The sequence below is a fragment of the Euprymna scolopes genome, chromosome 21 (genome assembly GCF_053919585.1).
Source record: "Euprymna scolopes isolate OS-2025 chromosome 21, ASM5391958v1, whole genome shotgun sequence".
Taxonomy (NCBI): domain Eukaryota; kingdom Metazoa; phylum Mollusca; class Cephalopoda; order Sepiida; family Sepiolidae; genus Euprymna; species Euprymna scolopes.
This window is the reverse complement of record NC_136502.1, coordinates 114429333-114450547: the sequence shown is the minus strand read 5'-3', so window position 1 is coordinate 114450547 and position 21215 is coordinate 114429333. Positions and strand designations below refer to the sequence as shown.

At 31.8% G+C, this 21215-nt stretch overlaps 1 protein-coding gene across 3 annotated transcripts in view; it reads left to right on the top strand.

Moving 5' to 3' along the window:
- The window catches only part of LOC145242662 (protocadherin-17-like), a 397110-nt gene that overhangs the window by 131162 nt on the left and 244733 nt on the right, over positions 1 to 21215 (top strand). Inside the window, exon 3 of one of the 3 annotated variants that reach the window (XM_080105792.1) lies at positions 14927 to 15053. The exons of the other annotated variants lie outside the window; for them this stretch is intronic. Coding sequence (XP_079961918.1) covers positions 14927 to 15053 — 127 coding nt within the window. The remainder of the gene's footprint in view (positions 1 to 14926; positions 15054 to 21215) is intronic. 3 annotated transcript variants of the gene reach the window in all.

Sequence of the window (21215 nt, the reverse complement as noted above, 5' to 3'; positions counted from 1 at the left end):
GAGTTAAATTATTATTTCACTTCAACACCTAAAGAATTTATAAGTAAAGAATTTTACAAGTAAATAATTTATAAGCTCGTTGGCAAATGGAATCAACTTAGAGAGAGAATGCCGTTATTGTTATATAGTTGTATAAAATATTCTTAAGATGAAATTTCAAATGGCAAAAACATTTGCACCGACTTGATTTTATAGCCTAGCCGCAGGATGAGAAAGAAGATGAGTATGGTGATACAAGGGAAGTTGAATTTGTTCTATTCTCCCATGTGATACAAAGAGCTAAATTGTTTTTACCGTCGATTGGTTGTTTTTTTTTTTTTTTTTTTTTTCATCTGTAAATTGAATGAGTCTACTTTGTCACGTCGGAAATGAAGAAAGCGAGAAGCCATTTTTTTTTTTTTTTGTAAAAGACCAACTTTCGTTTTTAAGTTCTACCTCTTTTTTTTTCTTTTTTTTTTTTTTTTTTTTTTTGAATGTTGTATCTTTCCAACCCAAACCATTGTTCATCAGCCAATTAAAAGAAGGAAAAAGAAGCAAAAGAAACAGAAGAAATGTATTTCTTTTCCAATATATATATATATATATATATATATATATATATATATATATATATATATATATATATTTGCATTCCAGAAATAAACTGACTCGTTTATATATTTCTATTCAGCTATTTTTTTTTTCTCGATATGTCTTATTTCCGTTCAATACTAATCATACGCCTGCCCCCTGCCCCAGAAGAATATTCGAGGGAGGAGAGGTTACTAAATAAGTATCAATTGAACAGAGAATATATTTATGTTTAATCCTGACAATACTAATAGCAATACGAATTAGGAAGCAACTTGGCTTTCGGGTCAAGATAAAAGTGTAGTACGTGTTCTGACGTGGGGAGGCAAAGTAAATAGGAACAATGCGAATTAGGAAACTACTCCAACAGAGCGAACTTTTATAATTTACACTTTTTTAAAGATATTGCTAAATATTTTTTTATAAAAATCACTCTGTCTGTCTGACTGTCTGTCTGACTGTCTGTCTGTCTCAATATTTTCAAACTCTTTTTTATGGACCGTTCTTTTATGGGTCCTTAGTCGGTTAAAATAGTTTTTAAGGGGTCAGAAAGTGGTCAAAATTAAAAAATATCCTTATACATTTTGTACATTCATCTTAGTTTATTTTTAATCAGTTCATATGTGTGTCACGTTGATACATGTGGTAACGTCACCAGCTTTGATTTCGGTTTCGATTCTAGCTGATGGCACCCATACGTCTCTGCAATAATATACACGATATTTTGGACAACTTAAAATATCATATTTGAGCGAATTTCTCGACCGTGCAAAATCGGGCGCACCCCCCAGCCTACGCTAGTATTTATTAAATTACAAGTGTATACTCTCTGTAAAAAATGAGCGAACAAAAAATAAGCTTTGCCATTGTTCGCAAAAATATGCATATTCATGATGAAATTAAATAAGAAAAAAGAAAACATCTCAAACTGGGAAGTAAAAGACAAAAACACACGAATGTCTATAGAGAAAAGGAAAAAGAAAAGTCTCATTATGGAAATTGAGTCAGGGTATTTTTTTTCTTCAACTTTAACATCATGGTGAGGAAAAAAAAATATAAAATTCTGATGAAGGAATATAACTACGAAATATATTAATTTTAAACAAAGAAATACTTGTTTTTTTGGGGGGGGGCATAATATTGCGTTGAATTCGGCTTTCAAACGTATTTCATACGTATTTCATACGTATTTCAATTAAAAAACCCACTAGGCTATCTCGCACGACCAAATGTATCGCGTTTTTTTTATGTAGATGTTACTTTTATTTATTTATTTTTTGCGATACTTTTTGAATCAATTCAATTATATATATATATATATATATATGAAAGTGCATTTTTGCCTAAAATGCGAGTTGGGAATGATAAAAAATTTTTTTCTTATCCTGATGCATGAAAATAGAAGTAAAACGACTTATTAAAAAAAGGAAAAAATATAAAATTCTGACGAAGGAATACGACTCCGAAATATATTAACTTTAAACAAAGAAATACTTGTTTTTGTTTGTTTGTTTTTTCATAATATTGCGTGGAATTCGGCTTTCAAACGTATTTCATACGTATTTTAATTTGAAATTCAGATTCAATCAGCGTTTTTAACACGGAAATCACTACCTGATTTTTAATATATATATATATATATATATATATATATTAAAAATAATATATTATTTTTAATATATAATTTTTCACTGACACGTGTTTTGTCGTCTACTACTCATCAGAGTGGCTGAATCTAACTCGATTCGAAATTGAGACCCCATGGTAAGAAGTGTAACCCCCTACCACTAGGCTATCTCGCACGACTGAATGTATCGCGTTTTTTTTTTTTTTTTTTTGTAGATGTTATTTGTTTTTGTTTAGCGATATTTTTTGAATGAATTCAGTTATTTATACGAAAGTGCATTTTTACCTAAATGCGAGTTGAGAATGATAAAAAAAACTTTCTCATCCACACGCATGAAAATAGAAATAAAACTTATTATTTCTACTTATGTCAAAAGAATGTTTTAAAAGTCATGATGTTTATGAATTCTCGAATGAAATTGAAGTTGAATAAATAATAACATGGGTTTTAAGACAACGGCTCGCGTGTACGTCGAGTTATCTTTAAAACGGGTGTGTACCAATCTGTTACAGAAAAAGCAAATTTCTTTGTATGTCCAGCTAAAATTAAAAAATACACGACAAACACCTACAATGTTAATATTTTTAATCGGCGTAAATCCGGATGTATATCTAAAAAAAAATTTTAATTCATTGTTTGGGTGTCATTTATAGGATTTCATGTTATCAGGACGCACACACCTGTTTTAATGTTATCACTAGGGCTAGGACAGCATCATATTCTTTTCATTGTTTTGACTCGAGTATATATCCGACGCTGTAAGCCATATAATTGTAAAAATTGTTTCCTGAGCTTTGTTGATGGTTATTGCAAACGACAATGAAATTGGAAAGTGCAATTTCACAAAGTGTAATGGTGTATCTGTTGGAATCATAAGAATGCGTGGAATGAAGATATATTCACCCGTGAAAGCTTATGTTAAGATTGTTCTTTCTATGATATTGTGTGTTAATTTTTTTACTCCAAGCCATGTGCCATTGCAAAGCTTGGATTAGTTTATATTTCACAACATGATAATTAGTACGCCAATTTCAGTTGCAGTACATGCGGTGGTTTCCCTGGCAAATCTAGCTGTTGGATAATTAACCACTTTATCTGCTTCCACAACTGTGCCGGTGGATTTGTATGTGACTACCTCACTTGGAATTTTACGTTGGATAATAGCGTTTATGAGCATCATTGTATTTAGCTCCAAGAATAGCTGATTCACTCACCCAAGTGGAATTCGTATAAGTTGAATATCTGGAAAACCCTTTTTAACCAACTCTGCTTTTGATGTTATAAAATTACAGAAGCTAAGAGTCAAAGAATTTCGCCCTTACTCGGATTAGCCAGCACTTTACGTATCCAATTTCTCATTAAAAAAAATATTTATGTGCGGATCGAACAGTCTGCAACTGGACACGCATATTTTGAGTTAAGTTTAATGTCTTCACATAATACCTAAAAGTAGAATATTTGAGGTAAGCATTTATTTCATATGCTGGCGTTGATTGAGGAATTGCAGGTAACATTTGTATGAAATCTCGTGCAAGCAATAATACTGCATTCCCAAATTGTCTGACATTACCATGCTAAGCTTGCAAGGACCGACCAAGAGCTTCAAGAGATTTTTTGCATGCCACTGTGCATTCATCGAAAACAATAAGTTTACATTTTTGTAATATTTTTCCCCATGGATGTTTTGGAGATGTTGAACATGAGATTTTTGAAAAATTGAATGTTTAATAGTAGTTTTAATGTAGAATAAGTAGTTTTACTCGGTAGCAAGGTCGCAGGTATTCTGCTTGCAGCAAGAGCTAAGGCTATGCCATTTTGTTACCGAATGGCTGCCAAAATAAATTGAAATAGAAATGTTTTACCAGTTACTCCTGGTGATGTTCAAGGTAGCAGTCATTTCCAGATAACTTCTAATCTCAGTAATTAGGTGACTAAAATAGGATTTATCCATGTTTTGACAATGCCTTATTCACTGTAATTAATTTAGGAGACTAAAATAGGATGAGGGATTAGAGATGAACAGATAGAGAGGAAGATATATAGATAGAAAAGAGAAAGTGAGAGAGAAATAGAGATAGAGGGATTGAGAGGGAAGAGTTAGAAACAGAGAGGGGGCGAGACAGAGGAAAGGAGGGGAGAGAAGGGGGTGTTAGAGAAAGAAAGGTGCTCAAAGAGACATGGAGAGGGTGATAGATTGAGAGAGAGAAAGAGAGAGAGATGAATGGAGAGAGATATTAAGAGGAAGAGAAAGAGGGGAGAGAGAAACAGAGGGTGAACTACACTTCACCGTTTTTTTCCTCGATCAGCACAGGAGAAATCCTTCGAGACAAAGGCAAATTTTTATTTTTGTTAATATCTAGAGTACCTTTTTTTCGGGAGCTAGAGTCTCCACACAATGGAAACCGACCGGGTTATCTGCACTTTCATTCAACAATTTAATAAACAAAAAAGGGCGAAGTTGTACAACCATCACCCCCTGCGTAATTTCTATACTGATAGATTTTTTTTAATTTTTCACTGGATTATTATTGATTGGACACTAATTAACCAGATTATGAAAAAAAACATCATTATTTCGACATTTGGTCACCCATTTGTCTTACGTAGTTTTTAATGCGGTTTGCAAAAACATAAGCACCAAACATTTTCATGTTATATTCTTATATTTAGAGTGGTCGCTGTTCTGTTGTAACGTATCTGAATATTTACCAAATGCTAACAAAGCTATGCGAAATAAATTGCAAAGTAAAATTGTAAATGTAGAAACAAAACATCAATAGAAAAAAAACAAACACAAAAAACCCAAAAACCTACCGTTGTTGATTTGTATTTGAATTTTTTTTTTTGTCAAATAAATTGTAAGCTATTGTTGCAATAAATAATAGCAAATTCGTTAAAAGTGGCTCTCGAAATACCCCTCCCCCCCCCCAAACATCCACATGTTAAGAACAATTTTCGGTAATCTCCAAAAATACCGTTAGGGCTTACAACATGGCCGCCAGAAGAGTCACGTGATCCGGTTGATCCAAAACATGAATCGCTGTATTACGAAACCGGAAAACGCAAATTTAAAGCAAACTTTGACAAACAAGCATAATAATTAAGTACAAAAACAGTTTTTCAATATCATAATAATAAATAATTTATTTAGAACGGTCATTTAATTTTTTGCTGAGAAACAATGTCTACGAACGTGCGTAGACATTTTGTAAACATAAAAAATAATACTTCTATTATGTTTTAAACGACTGTAATAGTTTATTTTGGAAGTATATTTCATAAAGAAAATTGACAACCCACTTTAAAAACAGAAATTACGAGTTTTATATATTTTATTCGCAGTTTTTTGTTGGGGGTGTCAAAAATTCCGCCTAAAATTCTGATACACCTAGTCGACCACTTGTTTGTTCTGAATAAAATACTTTTTATAAACACTGTTTTAACTAAAAACAACCTAAGATTGTTTCTCAAAGTTTGCCTATTTTTATAACATTATATCAACAAAAAATTAAATAACAAAAAATTAAATACAAACAAATTGTGATTGTTTGTCAAAGTTTGCCTTCAAGGCTGCGTTTTCCATTTGCACGATTCATGTTTTGGATCAACCGGATCACGTGACTCTTCTGGCGGCCATGTTGTAAGCCCTAACGGTATTTTTGGAGATTACCCAATTTTCGAGGTTTGGGGGCTGTTTAATCCGCAAGCCGTTTTTAACATGGGGAGGTTATTTTTTTGGTGCTAATGCAGAGAGTGATCCGCGCTATTTTTTAAATCGTATTTCCACGTTTAATTAAAGTTTTATGATATGTTCTTTTTATTCAATTGTAAGGTTAAAATATAGAATAGGTACAAAACCCCCTCCCTTCCCCATGTTAAGAATGGCTTTTTAAATAATAAAGTTATTATTTCAGCACGGATCACTCTCTGCATGAGTACCTTTTTTTATAGTTTAGAAAAAGTGAAACAAACTGTTTTGTGTATTTTTTTTTTGCAAGTATGTAAACAAATTGCCGAATCGCCAGACTAAATGATGGACAGCTCCCTTAAAATAATTTTTGTAAAAATAAATATTCAGACTTGGCATAAAAAGGAATGTTTTTTTTTGTGTTACACTCATAAGTTTTTTTTAGTGTCCATTGGAAACGAAGAAATCCTTCTTGACTGAGTAAATGTTTTTTTGTGTGTGTGTGAAATTCGAAGAGAAAAGAGAAATAAAATGTTTATCTTTGCGTAGGCACTTCTTGTAGAATGTGTAGCGGAGAGATAAGGAGATTTGTTTTATTTTTTTTCATTTGGGAGAATTATCTACTCTCTTGTAGTGTCTTTGGTGTATAATCCGTGAGAATCCGGCAGAAAAAGAGTAAAAGAGTCAGCTCAAAATTTGCGCCAGAGTTTTGTTTTTGTTTTTTGTCCTCTTGATGGGAGCTCTCCTGAAACGGTGACACATCAAAAGGTGCCTGTCAAATTTTAGTTCCGGGGATTCAATATAAACCGGAGTATCTAACCCAACTGTGTTTTTAAATATTAAAAAGTAAAAAATGTTAACACATTAAAAAAAACTTTTTTTCATTTATTTTCGGTTCCGATTTGAGCTGAGTCGATACCACATAAAATTTTTTTTGTTTTCGTTTAGTTTCGGTTCCGATTTCACTGAGGTGAGAAACCAGACGTATTTCTGTTTTATCGCCTCGGGTGAAATCGGAACCGAAAATAAACGAAAAAGTTGTTTTTTTTTAATGTGATATTATTTTTTACTTTTTAATATTTACAAACACAGTTGGGTTAGATGCAATCATTATTGCAAAATATAACAAAAAACCCACTTGTAGATTTCAAGTTTAGTGATTTCGAACGAACCAAGAATTACACACACACACACACACACACACACACACACACACACATATATATATATATATATATATATACATTTACATACACACAAACATATATATACACATACACACACATACATATATATATACATATATATGTACATATATACACACACGCACATATATACATGGACACATACACACACACACATATATATATACACATATATAATAGATATATATATACATATATATATATATATATATATATATATATATATATATAAAGCTGAATGCCTGTGTGTGTGTGTGTGTGTGGCTGGTCACGAATAGGCTCCTATATGGTTGACTATTTTAAAAAAACTGATTACATATAATGATAGAAGATGTATCGATGCACAGGAATGGGTACGTTTGATCTGGCAGAACAGTGGTCCATTAAAATTGTGGGGTCTGCGTTCGTGCCTGGTCCACAAAATATGGAAATAAAAAAATAAAAAAATAAAAAATAAAAAAAAAGTTTACGAGTGTTTTTGATATAGATGCACATAATAATACTTTGATAAGTATGTTTTAACTTAAATAGGGATGGTATAATAAAATTGTGGGGGTCTGCGTTCGCGCCAGGCCTCCATAGAATGGAAATAGGCACAAACATTAATAAAGACTTTTCATATATACTCCATATATGGACGAATGGTGACCTTATACAGGTACAGTATACTTTCAGGCGTAAGTAACTTTCTAGCAGTCTTGGCAATGCTCTCGATGAATCTGTCCCAACTCATGTTTCATGTGAACGTTAAACCGAGGAGTTTGAAAGAATTACTTTCAGGTAATGTATCTTTAGCCATAGCTATTGGTGGTTGAGAAGGTTTCTTGTAATTATTGAAGGAAACAAGCTTAGTTTTGGCGGCATTGAATGTGACCATCCATTTTTGTGTCCATTTCACTACACACTGGAGGCATTCCTCTAGTGTTTCTGCCATTGCTTTGAATGTGTGTTTATTTGTTTCCCCCCTCATGTCTGTTATAGAGCGTGGTGTCATCAGCAAATATACCCATCTCAGAGACAATTTTATCGAGGAGGTATTTTATGAATATTAGGAATAATAAAGGTCCAAGGATAGACCCCTGACTCACACCCACATTTATATCACACTCTTTAGATGTGTGACCGTCGAGGAAAACCTGGATTCTTCTCTTATTTAAGAAGGATTTAATTATGTTAGGTATTCGTCCAGTGATACTGTATGATCTGATTTTCATTAGAAGAACGCCGTGCCATACCCTATCAAAAGCCTTAGATATATGGCTACGGTCCTCCTTCCCCTGTAAGCTGATGGACTAGAGCTTGATTAATTATGGACTTAAATATTTTAGCAAAGAGGGAAAGAAGGCTAACGGGGCGATAATTTAATGGCTCAGTTCTTTCGCCAGAATTGTTGTAAACTAGTACCACAAAAGTAGTTTTCTAGCAGTCAGGAAAGCAAGATTCGTTAAGGCGTTTGTTGTAAAGTTTAGAGAGGGCTGGAGCAAATTCAGCGGAGCATTTTTTCTTTTTCAAGTACAGCCGGAATGAGATCGGGTCCACATGCTTTTGAGGTGACTAAATGTTTTATGATATCCTACACCTGAGAAGGGGTGATTTTCAGATCGTCTAGTGTGGTGTCAGTCCGCACAGGAAAATTAGGTAGGGAGCTGTTTGCTGGGTCCAATATAGAGTTTGAAGAAAACCGACTGGCAAGCATGTTAGCCTTCTCGGTTGCCATGCAAACAACCTTATGATTGTTGGATAGTGTGGGAATTGTTGATTGCCTATTATTTACTACACTGTTGTAGATTTTCCAGAAATAACAAGTTCTTAATTTCTGCACTTCGATGCATTTTCTGGCGATTTTGGAATATTCTCTTTTAACTGTCGCTATTTCTTTCTTACAATTACTTCTAGCTTCTGTAAACTTTTGTCGGTTTGGACTGGACTTATGTCGGATAAATCTGCAGTATGTATGCTGCCTTTGAGCAATGGCAGCTGCACAAGTAGAAGTAAACCATTGGGAAAAGTGGGATTCTTTCTAAATCATTAAATATTTTACTTTAGAGTTGTTTACTTTTCCGTTCTGGTGGGGATTATCGTAAATGCCTGTATAATGTGTACATACATTTGCATAAAAATACAATTGTGGATAGTCTGAATCTATATATTTTAGTTTTACTTGTAGTTCAAATAACAATTATTAAAATTTTATCATTAGTACCAGTAATGGAAAATTAATTTAAAAAGAAAAGTAAAAAATGAAACAATAAAAAGAATCGTTGTTGGCATCGGTGAATAGGCTAAACATTTTCCGATTCCGATACTTCCAAAAATTCCGATTTTTCCGATTCCTGGTAGCGATTAATCTTCTTAGCATTAATATAAATGTAGCGATTAATCTTCTTAGCATTAATATAAATGTAGCGACTTAATCGCTGAAATTTAAATAGAAAATAAAGAACGATAACGCCTCAAATTACAAAGTTGTTCAGTTATGCGCTTATAAATTTATTTGCTCAAACTGTTTCGCAATAATATTTTTGAATTCCTATAAAAAAAACAAATCGTTATGTTTGTATTGATTGTAAAGTAAATGTTCTGAATATCCGGAATGCTCAAACATTCCGGATATCATGGCGTGTGACAAATTAGATCCTGACACAACCAATACGAATTAGCTTTCATTGTTTAGCAACTGGTAATAATAAAAAAAGAAAAGTCGGTCAGATTTTCAAAGTTAAACCTAAACCGTAACGCAGCTTACAAATTGATACTTGATTCTATGTAACAAATTAAACATAATTTCAAATAATTCCATTTTTTTTTGTTCTTTCTTTCATAAGCATGTCCAGTCCAGTAGTGTTCATTATACAACGAGAAAAGTATCCAGTTTATATTTCTTGGACTTTTTTTTACCCAATCTCATAAAATATTCGCTGTCCCGTATGGCTGGACGGGAGAGCCATACTGTACAATGTACAATGTATATAAACGCAACTGGTTCTTCACTATTGCCATTTTCTCTGCTTCTTATGCCCGCTATTAACCACAATAAAACAACGCCCAACATGTCGGCTTCTTGTCTTGTCTCCCCTGCTGCTATGTACCTCTGAACCCCAAACCGGAAGTAGGAAAGATTGTTTGAGTAGCGCTTTGCTATCCTCATTTTATTTTTAGTCACCTTACATGAAATATTGTCGAACAAAATTATATAGTCACTTTATAAGTTTTTGTATAGCTGCATTATGAATTCAACTTAAATTGCGACAATCTTCCACTCATTTAAAATTTATGACGTAAAAATTGAAAACTTATAGACTTTCTTATCGTCTTCTCATATATTAAATAGAGTCATTCTTTACTTGGCGTAAATATTTTTTATTCATACAACGTAACATTTAATTCTATTTCGTTATGATAAATATTGACTCTTGTTATCAAAAATAAAAATTATTTTTGCAATCGATTTTTATACGTCAAGATTTGATCTTTTGTTGTTTAGTAATAAATAAAAAAAAACCCGAAGAGAAACTAAACCAGTGTCGTACCATTTATGGACATTAAGAACAATTTTATAAAATATATCTTTCAATCTTCATCAGTAGTAAATCATATTTCAAGCGTTTTCATTGACTAATACTTTTTCTTATTTTTTTTAATAACCGATTTACTGTCGGAGTGAATGGGAATTTGCGTATTGTAAAATATATAATTTATTGAATGTTGAAAGTTTCATTTAAAATATATAATTCTTTGATTTTTGGTGATCAAAAGTAACACTTTTTTGTTTTTAACAAATAATAGTTAAATGTATTGTTAGATTATGACTCTATTGTCGACACTTAAGTTGTTTGCATAAAAATAACAGTTTAAAAGCAAAGTGATTGCGTAAACAATTATAATACGATCGTTAATCGGGGACAGTTATGTTATTGTAGTGGATACGTTTCTGGAACTGTTGTTACGTTCTGGTTCGTCAACCAGCTCCGTAGGGGAAAACAATATGCACACAGACAATGTAAACATTCGTTATGTCAAAAGTTCAATAGGGTTGATTTGACTTCGACTATATCTGATGTAGACCTTGCCTCCGGGTCTTTTTGGTGCCATTACGGGCAGCGTTTTATTGGCGTTGTTGGCAGGAACCGCTGTGTTGAAATTTAATGTTGTATGAAGTAGCTAACAAAGACATGTTCTTATAAAAAATAGAATTTTATTTATTCTAACAATTGAAAGGGGCATTTTTAACTCGACCCGACGCGTTCGTCGTCAATGGCGATCGGATCTCAACATTTTACTCCGCTGTGAACGGAGTTCAAGTTTCAACTGCATTCACTTCAATATAATTCTTCTCTCTTTGAGAGAGAGAGAGAGAGAGAGAGAGAGAGAGAGAGAGGGGGAAAGAGATACACTAAAACAGAGAGACTAATTTTTGTTTCAAATCGTGGTGTCAGTAAACAAGTTTAACCTTTTTCGTCTCTATGTCATTTGATATCTTTGACTTGGTTGAGTTTTATAAACAACTGCCAATCTTAGCCAAGCTGATTTTGGCGCTAATATTTCGAGATATCTGCACTCGTAACTCTGCTTATCTCCCCGTGAGTATAGGACAAGTCAGGCGCAAGGCACAACATTGTTGAGAGCTTGAGAGCTACCTTATTCATTGTACCACCCAATGACTATACAGCGGCTACTATTTCCTATTATGACTAGACATCACTTTATATCGTTCAACTTAGTTCGTCCTATTAATAATTTTACATTCTTTTATAACATTCTTCATCGTTTAATTAGCAATTAATCATCTTATTCACCATTATTTCTAAATAGCCGAGATAAATTATGACTCATTAGTATTTAAAAAAATCCGATGTTGCATCTATTATAAAAGTGATATTGTATGTTTGTCTATCTAAGGTGCGGTCTCTATCAAACTACTCTGTCCATTGTAGGTCTACCGACTTGAATCTTGATGCATAGAGAGTACGAACCTGTTGAATAAATTTGATTGTGTTGTTATTCGGTAAAAAAACAAATGTCTGCAAAGGAGTCCAAATTAAAAAAAATTATAACGTGGCAAGCTTCAGTCGACTTAATGTGTACATCTACGCATGCGCAAGTATACATTTATACGGTTAAATATGTTAATTTTTTTAATTTTTCATATCCATGTGGCCTGAGGTCGTATGATAGCGAAAAACACTAAAGGGCTGAATGTTTTGGTTTTGATTCTAGTTGATGGCAACGAAGTAATATTTTTGTAACTTTTGAAATCGCTACACTATATTGAACAAAACATACTAATCAGTAAAGAATTGGCTCTATAATAATAAATACAAAATCTGCAGGAATTAAACTATCATATTTAAGCGTACTTTACGACCGAGCAACGCTGGGAGGCCTGGTTAGTGTTATAAACAATTAGTATTTCAACTTTGAATAAAAACAATTGGTATTTTGTTTTCATCCAAATATCTTCAAATTTTCGAATGGTAAGAATTAAGGACGCCATTTTTGTAAGTGTTTAACAAGAGAAGATAACTCTGTATCTACTATTCATAAATTACGTACTAATACAGTGCATAAACCATGGGTTTCGGTTTAGGATTCTGCTTGGTTAGAGTTACGCCACAACTCTCAACCTGACCCTAACCTAATCATAACCGTTAGACTTCTTGTAATTAAACAACCGAGAAACTTTTGAGGCATAAATTATGTTCTCTTTATAAAATATCTATAATACTGTATTGTATGTGTGTGTAACGTAGCTGCTGACCCTGTCATTAAATGACTAACTCTTGACATGTACGCATATTGACGACTTACGTGCCGAGTTAATGTCGCGTCAGTATTTAAGCCATAACGTCATGGAATGAAATGGATATGTATATATGCAACAAGATCGAAAGAAAATGAAGAGAAGAAAAATAAAAGAAAACAAGTGACGATTTGGAAGGTACGCTTGACAAGCGCGTATCTTCTACTATTACTCCCTTGAAAGCGAGCCGGCTGACCTGTGGGCTCTAGAGAGAATTACTGCCACACAACAGCTGATTGTAGCTAAAAACAAAGAACTACTATTTAATCGGTACAGGAAGAGAAAAAAGAACATATTGTACAGTGTTGTAAATACGTGTCGGCGACTTAAAGACGAATATAATAAATAACTTTTGTTTTCACCTAAAAATTTTGTGTTAAAATTTTATCTACTTTGCGAGACTCTGCATACAAGTTTGGTCAATTTTATAAGTAATATACCACGTTAAATTTGCATATATTAATATGTGTGATTGTTTGCTTCATTTTGGCCGTGATTTAGCACATATTACAAATTGACAAAACGTTTACACATACAATTTTATTTTTCGATATGAGACCCACCAAATAAAGCAAAAGAAAATAAACAAGAACAAAAGAGAAAATGTTGCTTTGAACTAGCAAAAACGTTCGGCGTTACCTGGGAATGAATGACAGTCTGTTTCAACCTACACCCAGCAGTGAACCGCATGTTAGTGTATTGTTTTTTAAATTTATCACTAAAAAGACCTTCTCAACCGTCATCTCTGTAAAGTTCGGATTGATTTTTACGAAATTATATTTAGAAAGTAGATAAAAAATCGAAATACATGCTGGTGGATTTTTTAGTATATATATATATATATATATATATATATATATATATATATATATATATTTCAAATATGTTTTTAATTTCGTTTTATTTTATATTTTTTAATTTTTTTCCAATATATTTACTAGTAAAAAAATTTAATGTGTAATTCTCAAAGTTACGTTAGTGCGAAAAATACACAGACAGACTTTGATTTGTTTTAAAACTTTATTGGTATAGATCGAGAAACAAATGCGAAACTGTATAAGAAGGGTGTTAGGAATGTAGAAATTGTATTGAAATAAAGTGATAGGTACAAAAATAGACAAACGAAGGGCTTGCTAATCTTATAAAGCTTCGTATTTTCCTTTTTTACGACATTCTTTTGGTTTGGTTTCTCTTTTGAAAAAGAGATGTTATTCTCGCAATTATCAAAGGCGTGTATCATTCCAGTTACACTTTTTACAGCTTTTTTACTGTTTATTTTTTTACCCAAACAAATGCCACTTGGAAAAAAAGGTCCAACTATTTGGGGCATTATTTAGGAAACTGAACAGCGAGATGTTTGTTCACAACACATTTGAACTTTACATGTCAGTACAACCAGAGAAGCAGGAACCCGAGAGGGAATTCCAAAGTCTAGCAATTCGAGAGATGAAACTATTAAGAGTAGAAGGCTTTCCGGCATCTAAGGAGTCTCTACAATTTAGGGGTGAGATTTTGCTGCTTGTCACGTTAGTCAGGAGTATTTACGTCGGATGGGTACAAGTGCTTTGAGTTCTTCGGGGCATATTCCACTAAAATACTTGTAAAACATGCACAGGGATGCAACATTTCGGCGATGGGGAGTCTATATCTATTGATTTATATATGTTATCGATTTATATATGTTATCGATTTATATATGTTATCGATTTATATATGTTATTGATTTATAAAAATAAATACAAAGATTTATAGAATACACCTGACCTTCGTTCATTTATTTTTGTCCATACGTTGCATCACTTCTATACAAAATTTTTCTACATTGCTAACAACCTTCTTGTATGTTTATATATTTGTTTACCAAGAATGCTTCAGGCAAACTATCTGTCCCTTTTAAAGTGAAAAAGTTTTTTTTTTAATTTTTGTTTTCGTTTTGTTCACCTTGCACAGCAAACTCCTATCGAGCTCACCGAATCTTGTAGTCTTGTGGTTCTCTTTTGGTTTCATGGTTTATATGCGTCTTCTATTGTTCGCAGGAAATAGGGAACGACGAACGGGCACGACGGTCGGTGATGGCAAAAGGCTGTCACGTCAATTTCGTGTCGTCAGACACGGAGGACGGATGGAGCGACGGTGATACGGGGAAAAACAGACAGCAGCCAGGTATGTACCAAAATGCCTCCAATATCAATTTTCATTATTGCAGTGGTTCCCAACCTCTGTGCTGCGGCACACTAATGTGCCGCTGAATTATTACTGGTTGACCGCGAAGAGAAAAGAGCTAGAAGCCATTCAATTTCATTTTTTTAATAAAGACATTCAATTTCTTAATCCTGATGACATCGCTCAATTCAGAATGACCGAATTTATAGACTCTAAAACGTTTCGCGTATATTAATTTGTATATTTTTTTTATGGTTCATATTAGTGATGGGACGATTCTTTGGAATATCATAAATTTTTCAAAGTATCAGGAATAGGCAACAGAGTTGAATAATTCAGTTGAAAGAGAGAAGCGAAAGATGGAATTTTTAGAAACAAATACGCCATTTTAAGCCAAAACAATATTACTTTTTATGTTGAAAATTGTAATATAAAAAAATTATAAAAATTCATGGAGTAGTATAGCTGCAATTGTGTTTTTAATAAAAAAAAAAAGAAAAAAGTCTATCGCTATAGGCTACACAAGTTGGATGCCATTACGATATAATCTAAAATATGCTTTCCGAGTTATGTCCCTGTGTGTGAAATAAACACTGTATACTTTAAAACATTCACGAAAAATGCAATTTTCCCCAATTTTCTGTAAAAGTTACCTTTAACTATGAATAACTTTCTACTCGATGAATTTTCGTAATTTTTTCATATGTTACTATTTTCGGCCTGACAAGTAAGTACTGTTGTTTTGGCTTGAAATGACATATTAAAAAGTTGATATGTCATCTCTATCTCAACGAGCTCAGTATATTTTTTTAACAAAGGAATGGACAAAAGTATTTTTTTTAAGTTGTTTGCATTTAAAAAATATATAGTTTTTTATTTGAACTTAAAAAAAAAATTATGAAACGAGGTTCGGTAGTTCCTCTCGCGGTCCTGAATTTAACTTGACAAAGACAACAGTTTTCTTCCACACGATTTGTGTGAATAGCACGGTTATTTCGATAAGTGATGTCATTAAATAAAATCAATAGTGTGTCGCCATATCAAAAAAGTTTGGGAACCACTGCAGTAATGGATGCCTTTGCACTTAACGGTATAAGTTATGATAGAATTATGTGTTTGTGATTGGCATACAGCCGCATGTGCGTGCAAGCTGTCGTTTAGAATGGAAATATCAGTAGAATTTGTATGCGTTATATATATATATATATATATATATATATATATATATATATATGACTACTTCATTTAATCACTTAAATTAATATATGAAAATATAAATTTATGCGTAAATTTTCAGTATTTACTTCAACAGTGCTCAATGCATAGGTAGAGCTAGGTAGTAAGTTATAAAAGATAAGACTGGCGAATTCTTACGAGAATGAAACGCGGAATATTATGTGTAGCTTAATTGCCATATATATTTTCATAACTTACTATATATATATATATATATATATATATATATATATAATTGCCATATATATTTTTATAACTGAATATATATATATATATATATATATATATATATATATATAGTAAGTTATGAAAATATATGGCAATTAAGCTACACAGAATATTCCGTGTTTCATTCTCGTGAGAATTCGTCAGGTTTATGCGAATTCACACGAGAATGAAACGCGGAATATTCTGTGTAGTTTAATTGCCATATATATATATATTCATAACTTCTACCTAACTCTACCTACGGATTGAGCACTGTTTAAGTAAATACTGAAAATTTATGCATAAAATCATATTTTCGTATATTAATTTATGTGATTAAATGATGTAATTATATATATCGGCTGTATCGATTGGTTTCTTAGATGTAAATCCAATGAAAATCGCATGATTATTAAAGAGTGCTCAATGCAGGACAGAGCTGGTATATAGTTTTTAGTACAAACGAAAAGAGAAGTAACAAATGAAACAGAGAGAATGAAAGCAGACGAGTACCGTACATTGCTTTACATATGTGTATGTTATGTTTATGGGGTCCAAAAATAAGACTGAAATTAAAGAAAGAACAAATGAATTTACTGGAAGCCTAGAAAAATCATGGATTACAATAGAAAAATGCGAGCATGAAAAGTAATATGATTAAGCTTTAACATGGAAAAGAAAAGGAAAAGATATTCTAGTAAAAAATATAATAAATTTATAACTTAAAAAATTGAAGCATTAAGAATTTTTTAAATTCAATTTAACATTATATAATCAATTCTTAATGCTGCAATATTTTAAGTTATAAATTTATTATATTTTTTACTAGATAATCTTTTCCTTTTCTTTTTCATGCTTTGCCTAACCATATTACTTTCATGCTCGCATTTTTTTATTGTAATATACATATATATATATATATATATATATATATATATATATATATATATATATGTATATATATATATTACTTGGGAACTCCAACGTGTTTTATATTTTTCCTTCACTTGATTTAAATAATATATTTCATTTATCTCCACATTATTCTACGATGAATGGGCCAAATTAGATTAGTAATTTTACAAGTTATAGTTTCAGAAACTTAACATTCTTAGATTAAATATGTTAAACTTAAACGTCTAAATACGCAACTATTTATTTATTATTTGCGGACTGTTTTCCTCATCTTTATAGTTGTTATTTCACTACATTTCGGCGAATTCATCCTTTGTCCTTTTTCAGGGGATTAACCGCGACTTGATAGGAATGCTGCACCTCGTAACTGTATCCCCAATTATTAAATACATAAATAAATTACTTATTTCAAATGATTCCAATAAAAATGATATATAATCCAAATATTTATTACGCACAAACACACACGCAAAGATGGCGGACAGCCGTTACGCTGATATGAAATAATAACAATAATAATAATAATAAAACCAATAGTAATAATAACAACAATAATAATAATAATAATAACAATAATAATAATAACAACAATAATCATAATAATAACAATAACAACAACAATAATAATAACAATAACAACAATGATAACAACAACAATAATAATAACAATAATAACAGCAATAATAATAAAAATAATTACAACAACAATAATAACAATTACAACAATAATAACAATAACAACAACAATAATAATAATAACAACAATAACAATAATAATAATCACAACAACAATAATAATAATAACAATAACAACAACAACAATAATAATCACAACAACAATAATAATAATAACAATAACAACAACAATATTAATAATCACAACAACAATAATAATAACAATAATAATAATAACAACAACAATAATAATAATCACAACAACAATAATAATAACAATCACAACAACAATAATAATAACAATAATAATAATAATAATAACAATAATGATAATCACAACAACAATAATAATAACAATAATAATAATAATAATAACAACAGTAATAATAATCACAACAACAATAATAATAACAATAATAATAATAACAATAGCAACAACAATAATAATAATCACAACAACAATAATAATAACAATAACAACAACAATAATAATAATCACAACAACAATAATAATAACAATAACAACAACAATAATAATAATCACAACAATAATAATGATAATAACAATAACAACAACAATAATAACAATAATAATAATAACAACAATAACAAGAATAACAACGACAATAATAATAATAACAATAACAATAATAATAACAACAACAACAACAACAACAATAATAATAATAATAATAATAATAATAATAATACTTGCTTATTATAGAAGTGTGCATAGAATTTAAAACTTTATGTTTATTCGAGTACTTACGCTATCAACTAAACTATTTTAAAAGCGAGATGCTTTTTTTATGATTATGGAGAAACGTCCATTAATGACCATTCCTAAATCAATAGAAGGGGAAAAAAAAACAGATAAAGATCAATTTTCTCATCTGATATCTTTTTGGTTTTATCAATCCCATTGGGAAATTTACCGATGCTAACACAAATTGATTATTCATTCTCTTTTTTTGTGGTGCACTGGTGAGCATTAAAAGAAAAACGATGTGAACATTAACTAAGACGTCTCTCACTCTTTATTTATCGGGTTGCTTAACGCCATGGCCATGTTTTCAGAACTTAAACCAAAGTTTAGCTTCTTTTTGGTCTTTTGTTGTTTTCTATTTTTTTTCTTTTTGGGGGTGGGGAGACAAGAGGTGTCTAGAGTAGTATTTATATTTACAATGGACGGTTTCGTGTTCACATCACGTCAGGTTCGCCGGTGAAAAATATCAAACATTTTACTTTTCTTTTCATATTCCGACCTTGTGTGTACTTCAGAAAACACTGTACACACAAAATGGCGACCGCCTGTTTGAAAGGAAACGCAAACACGTGGGCAATACAAACAGTAATAACAGAATATCAAATATTCCTATTTTTCAAACGGAATCTAATTCAATTTTACAACAAAGTCGCGGCTATTTTGGTTTGTTTTTGGTACAAAATTAGAATAAAATTGATTGTTCTTCAGTGTTTTTTATTTAAATAAAACAGCGGCGCGGTCGAAACATAATGTGTAATAATAACTACTAACTTAAAAGACGTGACATCAACAGTATACTAAAAGAACGTATTATTACATAAAAATCATAATGATTAATGTTTTTAAAACAAAAAATACATATAATATATGACGTTAATGAGAAAATTCTTGCGGAATTTTTATTTTGATTTCAAATGATGTATTTTCAAATAAGTTTTCGTTATAATACCTTTACTTTATATATCATTTTCAAATGCGTTTCTCACTCTATCTAATTGTTTAAATAACAATCATTTTAAAACAATTATGTCTTCTTTTCAGAAGGTTGAATACAATATGGGTAAAAGCAAATTCGTATAATTTTCTTATTTCAATTAAAAACTAGACTGAAAAATACTGAAACAGTTTGCGATATCAACGAAGCATTTGGCCCAGGAACCACTACTAAACGCACAGCACAATGGTGGTTTAAGAAATTTAGTGGCGGCGATGAGTCTTGAAAATGATGAACGTAGTGGTTGGTTATCGGATGTTGACGACGCTCAATTAAGAGCCTTAGCCGAAGCCAATCCGCGCTCAACTGTTCGAAACTTAATTTCTGAATTAGACGTAACGTATACGACGATTTTTAACCATTTGAGAGAGATTATGAAGACAAAAAACTTATTAAATAGGTGCCTCGCGAATAGAACGATAATCAAAAGAAACGCTGTTATGAAGTGTCATCTTCCCTTCTTTTACGAAACAGTAACAACCCGTTTCTCGACCGTTCTGATGAAAAGTGGGTTCTTTACGAAAACCGCCGACGACCAGCTCAGTGGTTGGGCGCCAACGAAGCTCCACGGTTCTTCTTGAAACCAGAGTTGCACCAAAAGATAGTTATGCTGACTGTTTGGTGGTCTGCGATTGGTCTAATCCATTACTGTCTTTAATGCAGGTGAAACCATTACGACAGAGAAATACTGTCAATAAATGGATGAAATGCATCAGAAACTTCGACAACAACACGCAGCATTAGTCAACAGAAATGGCCCAATTCTTTTCCGCGACATTGCTCGCCCGCATGTTGCTAAACCGACCTTGCAGAAGTTGAACTACGAAACCCTGCCTTATCCACCATATACTCGAGACCTCTCAACTACCGACTACCATTTTTTCAAGCATCTCGACAACTTTCTCCAAAAACTTAAGCGATACCAAAAAACGCCTTCAGCGACTTAATCGCAACCAAACCACAAGATTTTTACAGTAAATAAATATACTTGCTTTGCGGTGGCAAAAGTCTGGATTCTGATGCTGCTTATTTCGATCAATAGTTTACCGTTTGAGCCATGATATTTAAAAGTTTACAATCGCAAGAACTTTCGTGTCAACCTGATAGTTTGACACTAAAAAAAGATTTCAATCATATGTAAGAAATTTGTTTGAATTTTTAACATGGTTATTCTGTCGAATTAATACTGAATTTTTTGGTTCTGAAATAAAATTCTAATCGACTGTTTACGGTATTGAAACTGATCTAATGGGGAAAAATCGGAAGGGATCTTGGTCAATATAAAGTAATTTCTGACGTAAAATTAAAATTTACAAGTCAAGTATTAAGGTTCATTTGCGCCCTTAAAAACAGCTATTCTTAACCTGTG